This window comes from Nomascus leucogenys, chromosome 1a (assembly GCF_006542625.1).
Source record: "Nomascus leucogenys isolate Asia chromosome 1a, Asia_NLE_v1, whole genome shotgun sequence".
Lineage (NCBI taxonomy): Eukaryota > Metazoa > Chordata > Mammalia > Primates > Hylobatidae > Nomascus > Nomascus leucogenys.
Genome location: NC_044381.1, coordinates 49825129 through 49837219, shown reverse-complemented (window position 1 = coordinate 49837219; position 12091 = coordinate 49825129). Strand labels below are relative to the sequence as shown.

The 12091-nt window shown below is 34.1% G+C and overlaps 1 protein-coding gene across 1 annotated transcript in view; it reads right to left on the bottom strand.

The window, feature by feature from the left end:
- Window positions 1-9591: 9591 nt before the first annotated feature.
- The window catches only part of KIF27 (kinesin family member 27), a 94821-nt gene continuing 92321 nt past the window's right edge, over window positions 9592-12091 (bottom strand). Inside the window, exon 18 of the mRNA XM_003267460.4 lies at window positions 9592-10407. Coding sequence (XP_003267508.1) covers window positions 9923-10407 — 485 coding nt within the window. The 3' untranslated portion in view covers window positions 9592-9922. The remainder of the gene's footprint in view (window positions 10408-12091) is intronic.

Here is a 12091-nt window from a genome sequence, read left to right as displayed (position 1 = left end):
ATGTGATATTTGCAAGAGTTTAACATATTAAACCACTGATGTCCCTGTGCAGCCTAATTTGAAGAATTCAACCCCTCACTCATAGATTAAAGATTTTAGTACTAGGGCTACTATCACTCTCTCCAAAACTACTCACTACTACAACATTATTGTGGAATCACTCTTGCGGTAATTCTTTGTGAGGGGTATATGTATATATGTATGTATGTATATATGTATGTATGTATGTATAATAGATATATATAACTACGTGGATGTTCACTTCAAAATGCTTACTGTGTCTCAATTCCTTGACCTCCCTTCAAAGGATCTCATACCCTCTGGTACCCCAATTATCCATTCTCATATGCATTCCTTACACTCTAATATTACCGATAACTACAGCTCCTCCTCTAATTTAATTCAAGCCTCCACTGTCCAACCATCTCTTATTGTTCCAAGGTCATTCCATATAGTAACTAAACTTCAACAATTCTTCAACCTGATCAAAAATACCAGACTCCGTCTCAAAAAAAAAAAAAAAAACAAAACAACAACAACAAAAAACTAAGAAGAAGAAGAAAGGGAATTAAAACCTCCAGGAAAAATAGTCACAGCCATAAAAAACAACGAAATCATGTCCTTTGCAGCAACATGGATGCAGCTGGAGGCCAATTATCCTAAACGAATTAGTGCAGGAACCAGAATACCAAATACCATGTGTTCTCACTTACCTTACCCCTAAAAGTTAGATGCCCTTCCTCCATACTCCCACAGTACCCTCTATATTTTTACCAGAGTCATTATATTCCTCTTTACTTTGTGAGCCCCTTAAAAGCAGAGACCGGGTCTGTTTTACTCATTGGTATGTCACTACAGTGCCAGGCTCGTTGTTCGCATTCAGATGGTTGTTGAATCAACAAACTCAAATGTAACTGCCTGTTTACTTGTCTGTCTTTCCTCAACAGGCTGTATGTTCCTTGGTGGATGGATCTGTGGTTTATTAAGCTTTGTTTCTTTTAGCATTTAGCACTCAGCATGAAGACCTAGCACACAGAAGTTTATTGAATAAATTAAATTTGTCAGCATTATAATTAATCTTTAAAATACAGTATATAGCATTGAGGAATATATAGAAAGTATTCTCAAGATACAGAGAGACATGAGTTGCTCAGGATTATTCCTTTGTGTTTCACTTATAGGAAAGATCTCATACTATAGACTACAAATGCCAAATGACCTACTGTGCTCATACCACCCTTAACCTAGAAATAAAATAGAAACAATTCCTAAAGAAACAGTCTTAAATAACCAGCTAAAATTTTATCAACAACAACAAAAAAGTAGTTGGGGTTTCTGCTCATTAAATTAGTTTGTATGGGTAAGCAACACCTAAGTTTCTTGATTCATGGCATGTGTTCTTAAACCAATTTACTATCCACTAAAAATAAATAGTGATCAATATATAAAAAGCAGTTGTATTTCTTGACACTAGCAATGAACCATCTGAAAATGAAATTAAGAACACAATTCCACTTACAGTAGCATCAAAAAGAATAAAATATTTAGAAATAAATTTAACCAAAGAAGTGTAAGACATGTACACTGAAAACTAAAAATCATGGTTAAAAGAATGGAAAGACAGCCCATGTTCATGGATTGGAAGACTGAATATTGCTAAGATGGCAGTACTCCCCAAATTGATCTACAGATTCAATGCAATTCCTATCAAAATTCCATCTCCCTCTTTGTAGAAATGGACAACTGGTCCTAAAATTCATATGGAAACTTAAAGGACCCCAAATAATGAACAAATGTTGGAAAAGAAGAACAAAGTTTATGGATTCACACTTTGACTTCAAAATTTACTACATAATCAAGACAGTGTGGTACGGTCTGTCATGGGACAGACATATAGACCAATGGAATAAAATTGAGTCCAGAAATAAACCTGTGTGGTCAATTGGTTTTCAACAAATATATGAAGACAATTTAATGAGGAAGGAATAGTTTTTTTCAACAAATTGTATTGACACAACTGGATATCTGCATGCAAAATAATGAAGTTGGACCCTTAACTCATACCATGTACAAAAACTAATTCAAAATTGATCAAAGACCCAAATGTAAGACTTAAAACTGTAAAGTGCTCTTCTCCTTCCATCAAAGCTGGTTGGATGTGATTTCCGTGTTCAGATACAATTTATGATACTTGCTTCTTTTGAGCATGCATACATTAGAGCATTTTTTGATCAGTATGTTTACATGTAGTTCTTACATCTTTATATATACGTGAGCTCAGAAACATATTTCCATCTGAAAAAGCACCCCTAATTTTCTATTTCCTTACCCTGCTTTACTCTCTCTATAAGTAATATCACTGGACTATAAGTTCCTTGAGGGATAGGGCTTTTAGTTTTCAACTCTATCAGCAAAAATATAAAGGTTGATAGAAAATATAAAGCAGGAAAATGCCTATAAATTAAAAGCCTGTAGAAATTTCCATCTTTACATTTTAGCATTTACATATAGATGCCATTTTTTTATATTTTCAGGAAATAAATAACTACCTACCAGCCCACCCTTTGGAAGAGGTACAGATTATTTCCCATACAAGAACTAAACCCCACGGTACTGGCCCATTTCTTGAAGGGTGAAGGGCCAACTAAACTCACATAATCAAATGCTTAAACCCAGCTTCCTTTCTCATGGGAGATACTGAATTTTGTAATAAACCTTACTAAGAACACCTCATATCACTTAAGGTAACTCAGGAAAAGTGTATGTTAGTATTCTTCTTTTCTGATTTATTTGTTCACAATCCACTAGAATACTTATGATTGTAGGTTCCATTACCCTTAAAGTCTTGACCTTCTCTTTCCTTGGCTGCTCAGGTCATAGGTGCTGTGATCTAGAGACAAAATATTCCTTACACTGGCAGATACTTGCAAACTAAGGGGAACGAGCTTAAGGAGAGGCCACTGTGGTAATGTTAAATTTAATACACTTGTTGTATTTAGGAGCTAAAAGTCTCAGATGCTAAATGAGGACTGATTTGCTTTTTATTTGATCATATACCTATACATGTGCAAAAAAATTAACTTCTTGTTTTATAGTTTCTTTGGGGAAAAATAGTTTAAAATTCTTATCAGTTTTAAGAAGTTATTTTCCAGCCATAGTTCAATAGCTCACAAATGTAACTGTTACTAAAAAAATAAGTAAGAAATAGCCAAAAACTGGTGGCCAAAGATCCAGTAAGAAACATCCTCTTTCACTCATAAATAGTCATGAAGCACTTCTATGCCTATAAAAATAGATTCAGCAAGTCTTTAAAATATTTTTGCTAGAATTCACATTAATCTTCCCAGAGAATACTGTTATTTATACTGTTGAAACATACATAACTAAAATTGGGAATTTGTTTAGAAGATATATATAACTAAAACCGAGAATTTGTTTAGAAGATGTCTTATGATTTGCATATATATAAAATAAACAACCATGTGTGCCAGTTATCCCATTTTGACATCCAACTGTATGGAAAACCTACTTATAATTGAATCTTAAACATATATGATGCTTCAATTTTCAAAGTGCTTTCATTTGATAAAGCATTTATTTGATAAAGCATTTGATAAAGCAAGACTATGTAACAAAAATATTTACTATGTAACAAAAATAGTAATTTCCCTCCTAATTACTTTGTGTTTCATTTGAAAAATATGATTTTGATATTAAATGCAGGGTAGTGATTCATAGTTTTTTAAAGGCTGTTTGGTTTAGAAAATATCATTTAACGTACTCTATTAATGAAATTACAGCCTGTGTCATTCCAGTCATCTCTAACAGCTGGTGACACCTGGAGCTAGCTAGGAAAATGTCTAGTGAAACAGATGGGCTTAGCTCCAGGCCTTGAATGGAACAATTCAGATGCTGTCCAGCCCTCCCAGGTGATGGGAATTTCAAAAGGAGATTAACTCCTCAGTATTAAAATACCTTGCCCTGTTCCCATTATTCCCATCTAGAAAAAGCATGCTAGAAAGTAACAACAAAACTTTGACTTTAATAGTTATAAATTATGAAAATTATCAGTTAGTTGAACTCAGATAACTCCTCACTCCTTTTCATTCCTAGAGGATAGACAGTGAAGTGCAACTACAGCCTGCAAATGAAAATGAATAACATTAATCCAGCCCCTCAAGGCAGGCGAGTAGCTGCTGGTTTGTAATCTTGAATTAAAGTTTTTTTATACACAGGTTTTTCGGTAGACAAATTCAGGGACATTTTAGCGAGGGAAAAAAATAAGCAAAATAGTTGAGATATCATTGTTTTACAAAAATAAATCCCATTTTGCCTACAGCAATTTTTTTGTTTGTTTTGGCATATCATTCATGGTTCTTCAAAGGTAAAATCACTTAAGTCCTAACTGCTTTCCTTCAGTGTATGTTGTTAGGCCATTGGAATTTACCACAAACTGCTATTTCTTGTAATTCTCTATTGAATGGCTCCACAATTTCTATTCAAATTCGATGTAGGATGGCTTATTTTCATAATATCCTGAGTGAATAGTAAACATAGGAAAAGGAACCAGTATAAAAATATGAAAAATAAAAACCAGTATAAAAAATAAAAACCAGTATAAAAAAGTTATTTTTTAATGGCAAAGTCAGTACTAACCAAGAGTATTCCTTAGTGTTTAGAGATAGCCAAAGGTTGAATTTAAGTTTCAGTCCTTATGCCAGAGAAATATATTCTCTCAAAATATTTTTTGAAAATCCTTTTCTTGTCTATGGAATGCTTTCAAATAAACTTCTTTCCCCCCTGTCTCCCTCCCACTCCAGTCATCTGTCTTAGAGCTATTGGAATCCTGGATCATTGTGGGAAATGAAAGGTAAGTAAGTACATGCCTATGATTTGTTGTTGGTAAGTGTGGTATGGGGTCCAAGGAATGGTTTGTTTAAAAATAAGACACTTCAGACCACATAACTTTTTTTTTTGTTTGAGACAGAGTCTCCCTCTGTTGCCTAGGCTGGAGTGCAATGGCACGATCTTGGCTCACTGCAACCTCTGCCTCACAAGTACAAGCAATTCTCTTGCCTCAGCCTCCCGAGTAGCTGGGACTATAGGTGTGTGCCACCACACTCGGTTAATTTTGTATTTTTAGTAGAGATGGGGTTTCATCATGGCCAGGCTGGTCTTGAACTCCTGACCTCATGATCCACCTGCCTCAGCCTCCCAAAGTGCTGGGATTACAGGCGTGAGCCACCGTGCCTGGCTGATCACATAACTTCTAACAATATTTACCACATTGGACTTGAAAAATTATACCTTGCTTTATATATGTACTGTAGTAAGCTTGAAAACACAATAATACAGTATACAAATAAGGTTTTAAAATAATTCCTTTTCTACTTTAGTTATATAATTATTAATAGATAGTTTTAAATTTCCAAGAATCATTAAGTATACATTTTTTTAAAAATATTTAATTTTCTATCCTTTTCTGTTGTGAATGGTTTTGTTCCTTGGGCATATAGGGATCTTGCTCATTATAACAGACTATGAGATTGTTGTATTTTTCTCTTAAAGTACTGTAGATAACTCAATAGAGCTGTGTGTTATAATTAACCAGTAGAACATAATATCTAAGTCTAATTCAATATATTTGGGTTCAAGTTACACTGTTAGCATTTCAAATAGTGCCAATTCTGTTGACTCACTGCAGAAATTCCCAGAAGGAAATATAAAAACAGACAAATGAGAACTATGCAAAATATCAAAAGCCATCATTATAACATCAACTTTTTCTGGGATTTCTTTTCATAATTTCCTTTGTTCTAATTACCTCCATGTTGGAGTCATGTTGGGGTCAACATGAAAGCCATTATAAAAATCAAACACTATTCCAGTGTTTGATGCTTTCTCTTTGTATGCAGTACATTCCAAGGAATGGAAGGAATCGCAGCAGTCAATCTTGGTGTAGGCAATAAGGGGTGCATTGTTTACAGATAATTTAAAAACAACAAAACCTATGAAAAGTCAGCCTGCTTTTATCAGCAGCAATGACAGTGATAAAATACTTCTCCTTATTGGGCAGAGGCTCTCCAGTACCCTACCCTTGGTGTACTTCTGCCAACATAAGCTCAAAACTACTACATGCCCAATGCTTTTGAGATGCTTATTGCAAATGGATCTCATTCTCGCCTTTATGTTCAATTTTTGAAAATATAAATGTAGAAGAATATATTATCAGTGTTAATCAAGGAAGCCTACAATCTGTTACAACTTTAAATGTTTAAAATTTACATAATGAATTTTTTTAAAAAGTCCAGTGAAGTTGAGAGAAGAATTGTGGACATAAGTAACTTTCTACCTGAACTTTCAAATACTGATACCCCACTGTTTTAAAGTCACGAGTAGGTGCCTAAGGAAATAAGTGAAAGATCAAAATATGTCATACATGCATTTAATGTATGAGAATTTGTTTTGACCACAGAACCGAACTCCCACTAAGGATTTCACTCCCTGATAGTCATTCCAAAACTTAGTATAAGACTTTTATTTTTTTCTGTATAAGGAATTTAGTCTCAAATAAGCATTCCTCACTTTACTGGCCTAGACTGAACAAGGCAATGGCTAGTGGAATCTAGTCCACAATTAATGAAGATCATATTTTTGCTGACTCCTTGGACCCTGAGTTCATGAAGATATGAAGAATTAAGGCAACAACAAAAAAATACATTAACAAGAAGAAAGCAAACATTAAAGCACAAAAGCACCTTCGTCAATGTTCTCACCACCTGTGGTTCCCAACGTAAAGAATTTTCCATCTCTGTTAGCTATTAACACTCTAGAATTAGGAAAGTAACTAGTACTTTACAAATATTTTTCCTTTCAAATGCTTTATTACAGTTAGAGAAAAAAAGAACATAATGAACAAAAAAAAGAAAACCACAAACATTTTATATACATGCAAAAAGGCAATAAAGTGACAAAATGTTTAGAAAAAGCATGTGAAAAAGAGTAAAATCATTATTAGTATATGTAAAAAAAAAATTTTACTTACCTTGGGTAGGTGTCTCATTTTTTTCTTTCCTTTGTGAGAACACCGACTAAACTAGAATGACCAGAGGTTCATTTCCAGAATATATTATTCATGACGTTATTTGTATGTGTGTTTGCATATGTGGCATGAAATCTGTCATATATATAAAGGATATATGTTTAACCAAAAGGAAGAAAAACACCATACCTTTGTTATTTACAAATCAACTCACAATTGCATAATCAAACCTAATCGTTGTTTTGATATAAATTTTCTTGCTTTATTAGTGAGTTGGCTTTGTGGAAATGTGTATTTTCCACAGGTAAAACAAGTATGTGTTAATTTCTTGAGCAAGTAGGATTCCAGTATCAGAATACATTCTTAAATGAATTATTCCTAAATAACGCATAGCACATTACTTAATCTTATAAGGAACTTATTAGGATCTTCATTAATAAATATTTATTTATAAATATTGCTGTGCTCGTTAAGGGCACTGACCTTTGGCCATTATATATATCTATATCTATGTATCTATACAAGTGTATCTATATATACATTATAGCTATATAATGATATATCATGATATAAAATATATGAAATAATATAAAGTGAAATAATGTATAACGTATACCCTGTATCTGTATCTATATACAAGTATATATATAATACTATCTATATACAAGTGTTTATATACAAGTGTATATATTATAATGGTAAAAGGTCAGTGCCTTCAACAAAGCACAGCAATAATATATTTAAATAAATATGTATTTATTAACAAAGGTCCTAATTATAAGTTCCTTGTAAGATTATGTTATGCCTTAATTAGAAATAATTAATTTACACATACTTGTTTTACCTATGGAAATACAAACACATTTCCTTATATACTTGTATATGTACAAGTGTATATATATATGAAATATATATATGAAATATGTATATGTGAAATATATGTGAAATATATATATGAAATATATATGTGAAATATATACATGAAATATATATATGTGAAATATATATATGAAATATATATGTGAAATATATATGAAATATATATATGTGAAATATATATATAATGGCAAAAGGTCAGTGCATTTATACATATTTATAATGTGTATGTTTTACCTTTGGTTTGTATGATTTATATTTATATATAAATATACATAAATTTATAAAAATTGAAGACTATCAGGAAACCAGAATCTGACTTCAAACAGTCCCTGGTAAAAATAAAATTTCCCAGTTAGTTTGTAAATTAGTTTTTTGAAATTTAGAAAATAGTATCTCATTGGACCAATATTTATAAATTGTTTCATTCCCAGGTAAGTCCACAGAAATCTATTTAATTTAAATAAATTTTAGTACCATGCTTAAGAGATAAACTATTTTCCTTTTTATAAGTTTGTTTTGTTTTGGTTTGTTTCCTAAAGGAACTGGTTTTTAGCAAGGAGACCAAGAAACTCTACTCCCTAGGGGCTAGCAATGAGAGAAAGGAAGCCTTAAGTCTTTGAGCACAGGGTGACAGTTTGGGTCCTATGTGAGATGATCAAATCCACAGAAACAGAGGAAACGACAAAAGGAAAAGGTCTGTAGCAGCACTACATCAGAAAAAATGGATTCAGCAAGGAAGTGGGTGACTCTGAGTAAGCATCCATGTCAGGATGGTTTTGCTATAGCCCCCAACCAAACATTAATTAGTTTAAGAAACTCAACTTCGGTTTACAAGTGTTTTGGAAAAGTAACAAAGAACAACATAAGTAACAAAATAATTCCTCAGATCATTACAATGGATGTTTCCTATAACTGAAAAAATATGGTTAAAAAGTACAAACTACATTTGGTGTGCAAACTGTTTAGTTCTTAATTCCAAACTAAATTGTACATTATATAATAAAATTTTCACCAGAAAAACTTGGAGATTTTAGTAAAGATTTCATTGACATATTTACAGCCCCAATGTAGTTTGGCTGGTGTGCAAAGCCTGACTAAGGAGGTAACAGAAAAAAATATCAGACTTAAGCCCATCAAATCATTAAAGATGCTTTAGCAAGACTTCGAGCTTTACAGACATACTCCATGTGACCAGAGATGTCATAACCAGTGTTCTTTCTCTTGAAATGTTAGAATGCTTTAGTTTTATTCTATAATTTCTGTGTTCCATGGAACAGCATCCATTTCTCCCAATTTTAGTAACATAATGAGAGATATATTGAGTGTATAGCGCAGGAAAGACATGAAAACTTACATTGCATAATATTAGCAAACAAAAAAGATAGCATTATAAATTTTTAAAAATCCAAAAAAATTCCAGAAACAGAACAGTGAGCATATTTAAAAAGTCAAGACTGACCATTTGTGTGAGCTCTGAGGACTGTAAATGAGCCTCAATCCATAAAGCTGAGAGGTTGTCTTAGCCCACATATGCAGCAGGTGACTCCCTCTGACAAAAGCAAGATTTAGCTGGATCTTTTAAAAAATAACAATGTACTTGTATTTGAGAATAACAATAATATAGTTATACTGTAACATACTTTTATAATATAATGTACTTTATATTATATAATAATACATACTTGATAGATATTTTAGTCTATTACTCATTTTATTCTTCAAATATGCCTGGCAAAACATTTAAGCATATTTATAAATGTAAATATTTAAATGTTATCAAGTATTGGAAAACATGTTTGATTACTATGGGAATATAAACTAAAACTCCCCAAATATATATAGAAGATGTACACATCTATAGCATATAAAAGAATTAGGGATTTCTTCCTCCCCTTCTTCCTTTATTCTGAGGAAAGAGGTAGTGAACTTGAGCTTTAGTTTTTAACAGGTTAGAAAAAGGAATCTTTTTACATATCTACTAAAAGTTCTATTATTAAATGTCTAAGTTTTTAAGTCCCTTGGTTTCCTAGATACTTCGATGGAATCAGCAGCCATTGATCCAATGCCGACTCCAAGACTGGAACGTCGCAATGATAGTTCCAAGGTGGAAATCTGACGTAATTCTTTTCGACACAGTTTTACAGGTGTAACACCATGAAGTTGTCCCACATTTCCCACAACCTTAATTTGGGATGACAGTCGATTGTGAGATTTTGTAAACTGATTATCATCTATTTCTGTTTTATTCTCATTACCTAACATATGCCCACTGGGGGGTGCTAAAGAACTATGAATTGGAGGTAATTCTGGGATATCTTCCCAGAGCTTTTGAGGATTTGGCTGTGTTCTTAAGCTGCTTGCTGAACTGTCCATTTCTCTTTCTCTTCCACTTAATTTCATACTTTCAGGTCTGGATGCCCATTTTAATTCGGCTGAAAGCATGCCTCCTTCTTCTGGCTTCAGGACTCCATCTCCAGGCTCATGATCTAAAAATAATCCCCGAACCAAAAAATTAGATATTATTTCCTCAAAATTAGGTATTTTAAAACATCTTAACATAAATACATTATCACCTAATATGCATAATGTTTTTCAACTTTTTTGTTAAATGACTTATTTTAGATGAACAGATGTGTGAATATGAGTATTTGTATTTCACTTATAGGCATCTTGCATGTGAATAACTCAAAACTTTAATTCATGGAACAAATTGAGAAATAGTCTTTTGGGGGTTTGGTACTCCCTGGAAACATTAGAGTGCTTTGGGCACCTCTGGTGCCTTTCCATGCCTGCCTTCTCTGCTGGTCTTGCTACTAGTGAATTCTAAATCATGGCCAAGTGATGCCAGCACTGGATAATATTGGCTCTGCCCCATATCTCAAGGGAAAACTTGGGACTTGGCATTATATGTGTGGAAATCTGGCCTTGGTTGGCACTCCCAGCATGACAGCAGGGTTCTGCTGTCTGAATGTACACTGCGGTGTGTGCCACAATTTCTGTCATCAAAATGGAGATGAGAGAATACGCCCTCGGTGGGGACATCCCACTGGAATTGGAGTGAAGAGATCAAAGCTAGAGGTTCTTAAATCAAAGAATATCTAATAGCAAAGACAAAAACTTGCTTAAGGGAAATGCATACAGGTACTAGACCTAATATGAAAAATGCCAACTTTAACATATTGATGCATGCTTAGTATACTTTTAGTCCTGCAAAGACAAAGTTTTGTTTGTTTGTTTTTTTTTTTGAGACGGATTCTCGCTCTGTCGCCCAGGTTGGAGTGCAGTGGTGTGATCTCGGCTCACTGCAAGCTCCGCCTCCCTGGTTCACACCATTCTCCTGCCTCAGCCTCCCGAGTAGCTGGGACTACAGGCACCTGCCACCACACCTGGCTAATTTTTTGTATTTTTAGTAGAGATGGGGTTTCACCGTGTTAGCCAGGATGGTCTTGATCTCCTGATCTCAGGTGATCCACCTGTCTTGGCCTCCCAAAGTGCTGGGATTACAGGCATGAGCCACCACACCTGGCACAGTCCTGCAAAGACAAAGTTTTAAAACACAGGTTGCACATTGGCAGCTCTCAAGCCAAATCTGGCCCATAGACATGTTTTGCTTGGCCTATAATGTTAGTAATACTTGACCCAAGATTTAAAAATTGGAAAGTTTCATATAAAAATACAGATTTACAGCTTTTCTAGAAAAACTATAAGAGTTAAACAGTTTCTGAATTGCAACAGCAGCTGGAACACAGTTGCCACTGACCATTTAGATGACTGCTGCAGTCCTCACTGCTCACTCTGGCTTCCCTGGTTCACGTAGGCATTCTACTTTGTAACCCCTGGTTTAAAACATAACTGACTCTCTAGTTTTTAAAATTCTCTCAAAATCAAAAAACCTGAACTAGCAAATGATCTAGATCCTCGTACATGGAACTCATACTAAGTTGACCACAGACAGTGGCTCCCAAACTCTGCTGTACATCAGAGTCACTGGGAAGCTTTAAAAAATCCTGCTCCCTAGCTGGGTGCAGTGGTTTATGCCTGCAGCTCCAGCTACTCGAGAGGCTGAGGTGGGAGGATTGCTCAAGCCCAGGAGTTTGAGGCTGCAGTGAGCCATGAATGTACCACTACACTCCAGCCTGGGCAACAGAGCAAGACCCCAACTCTAAAAAA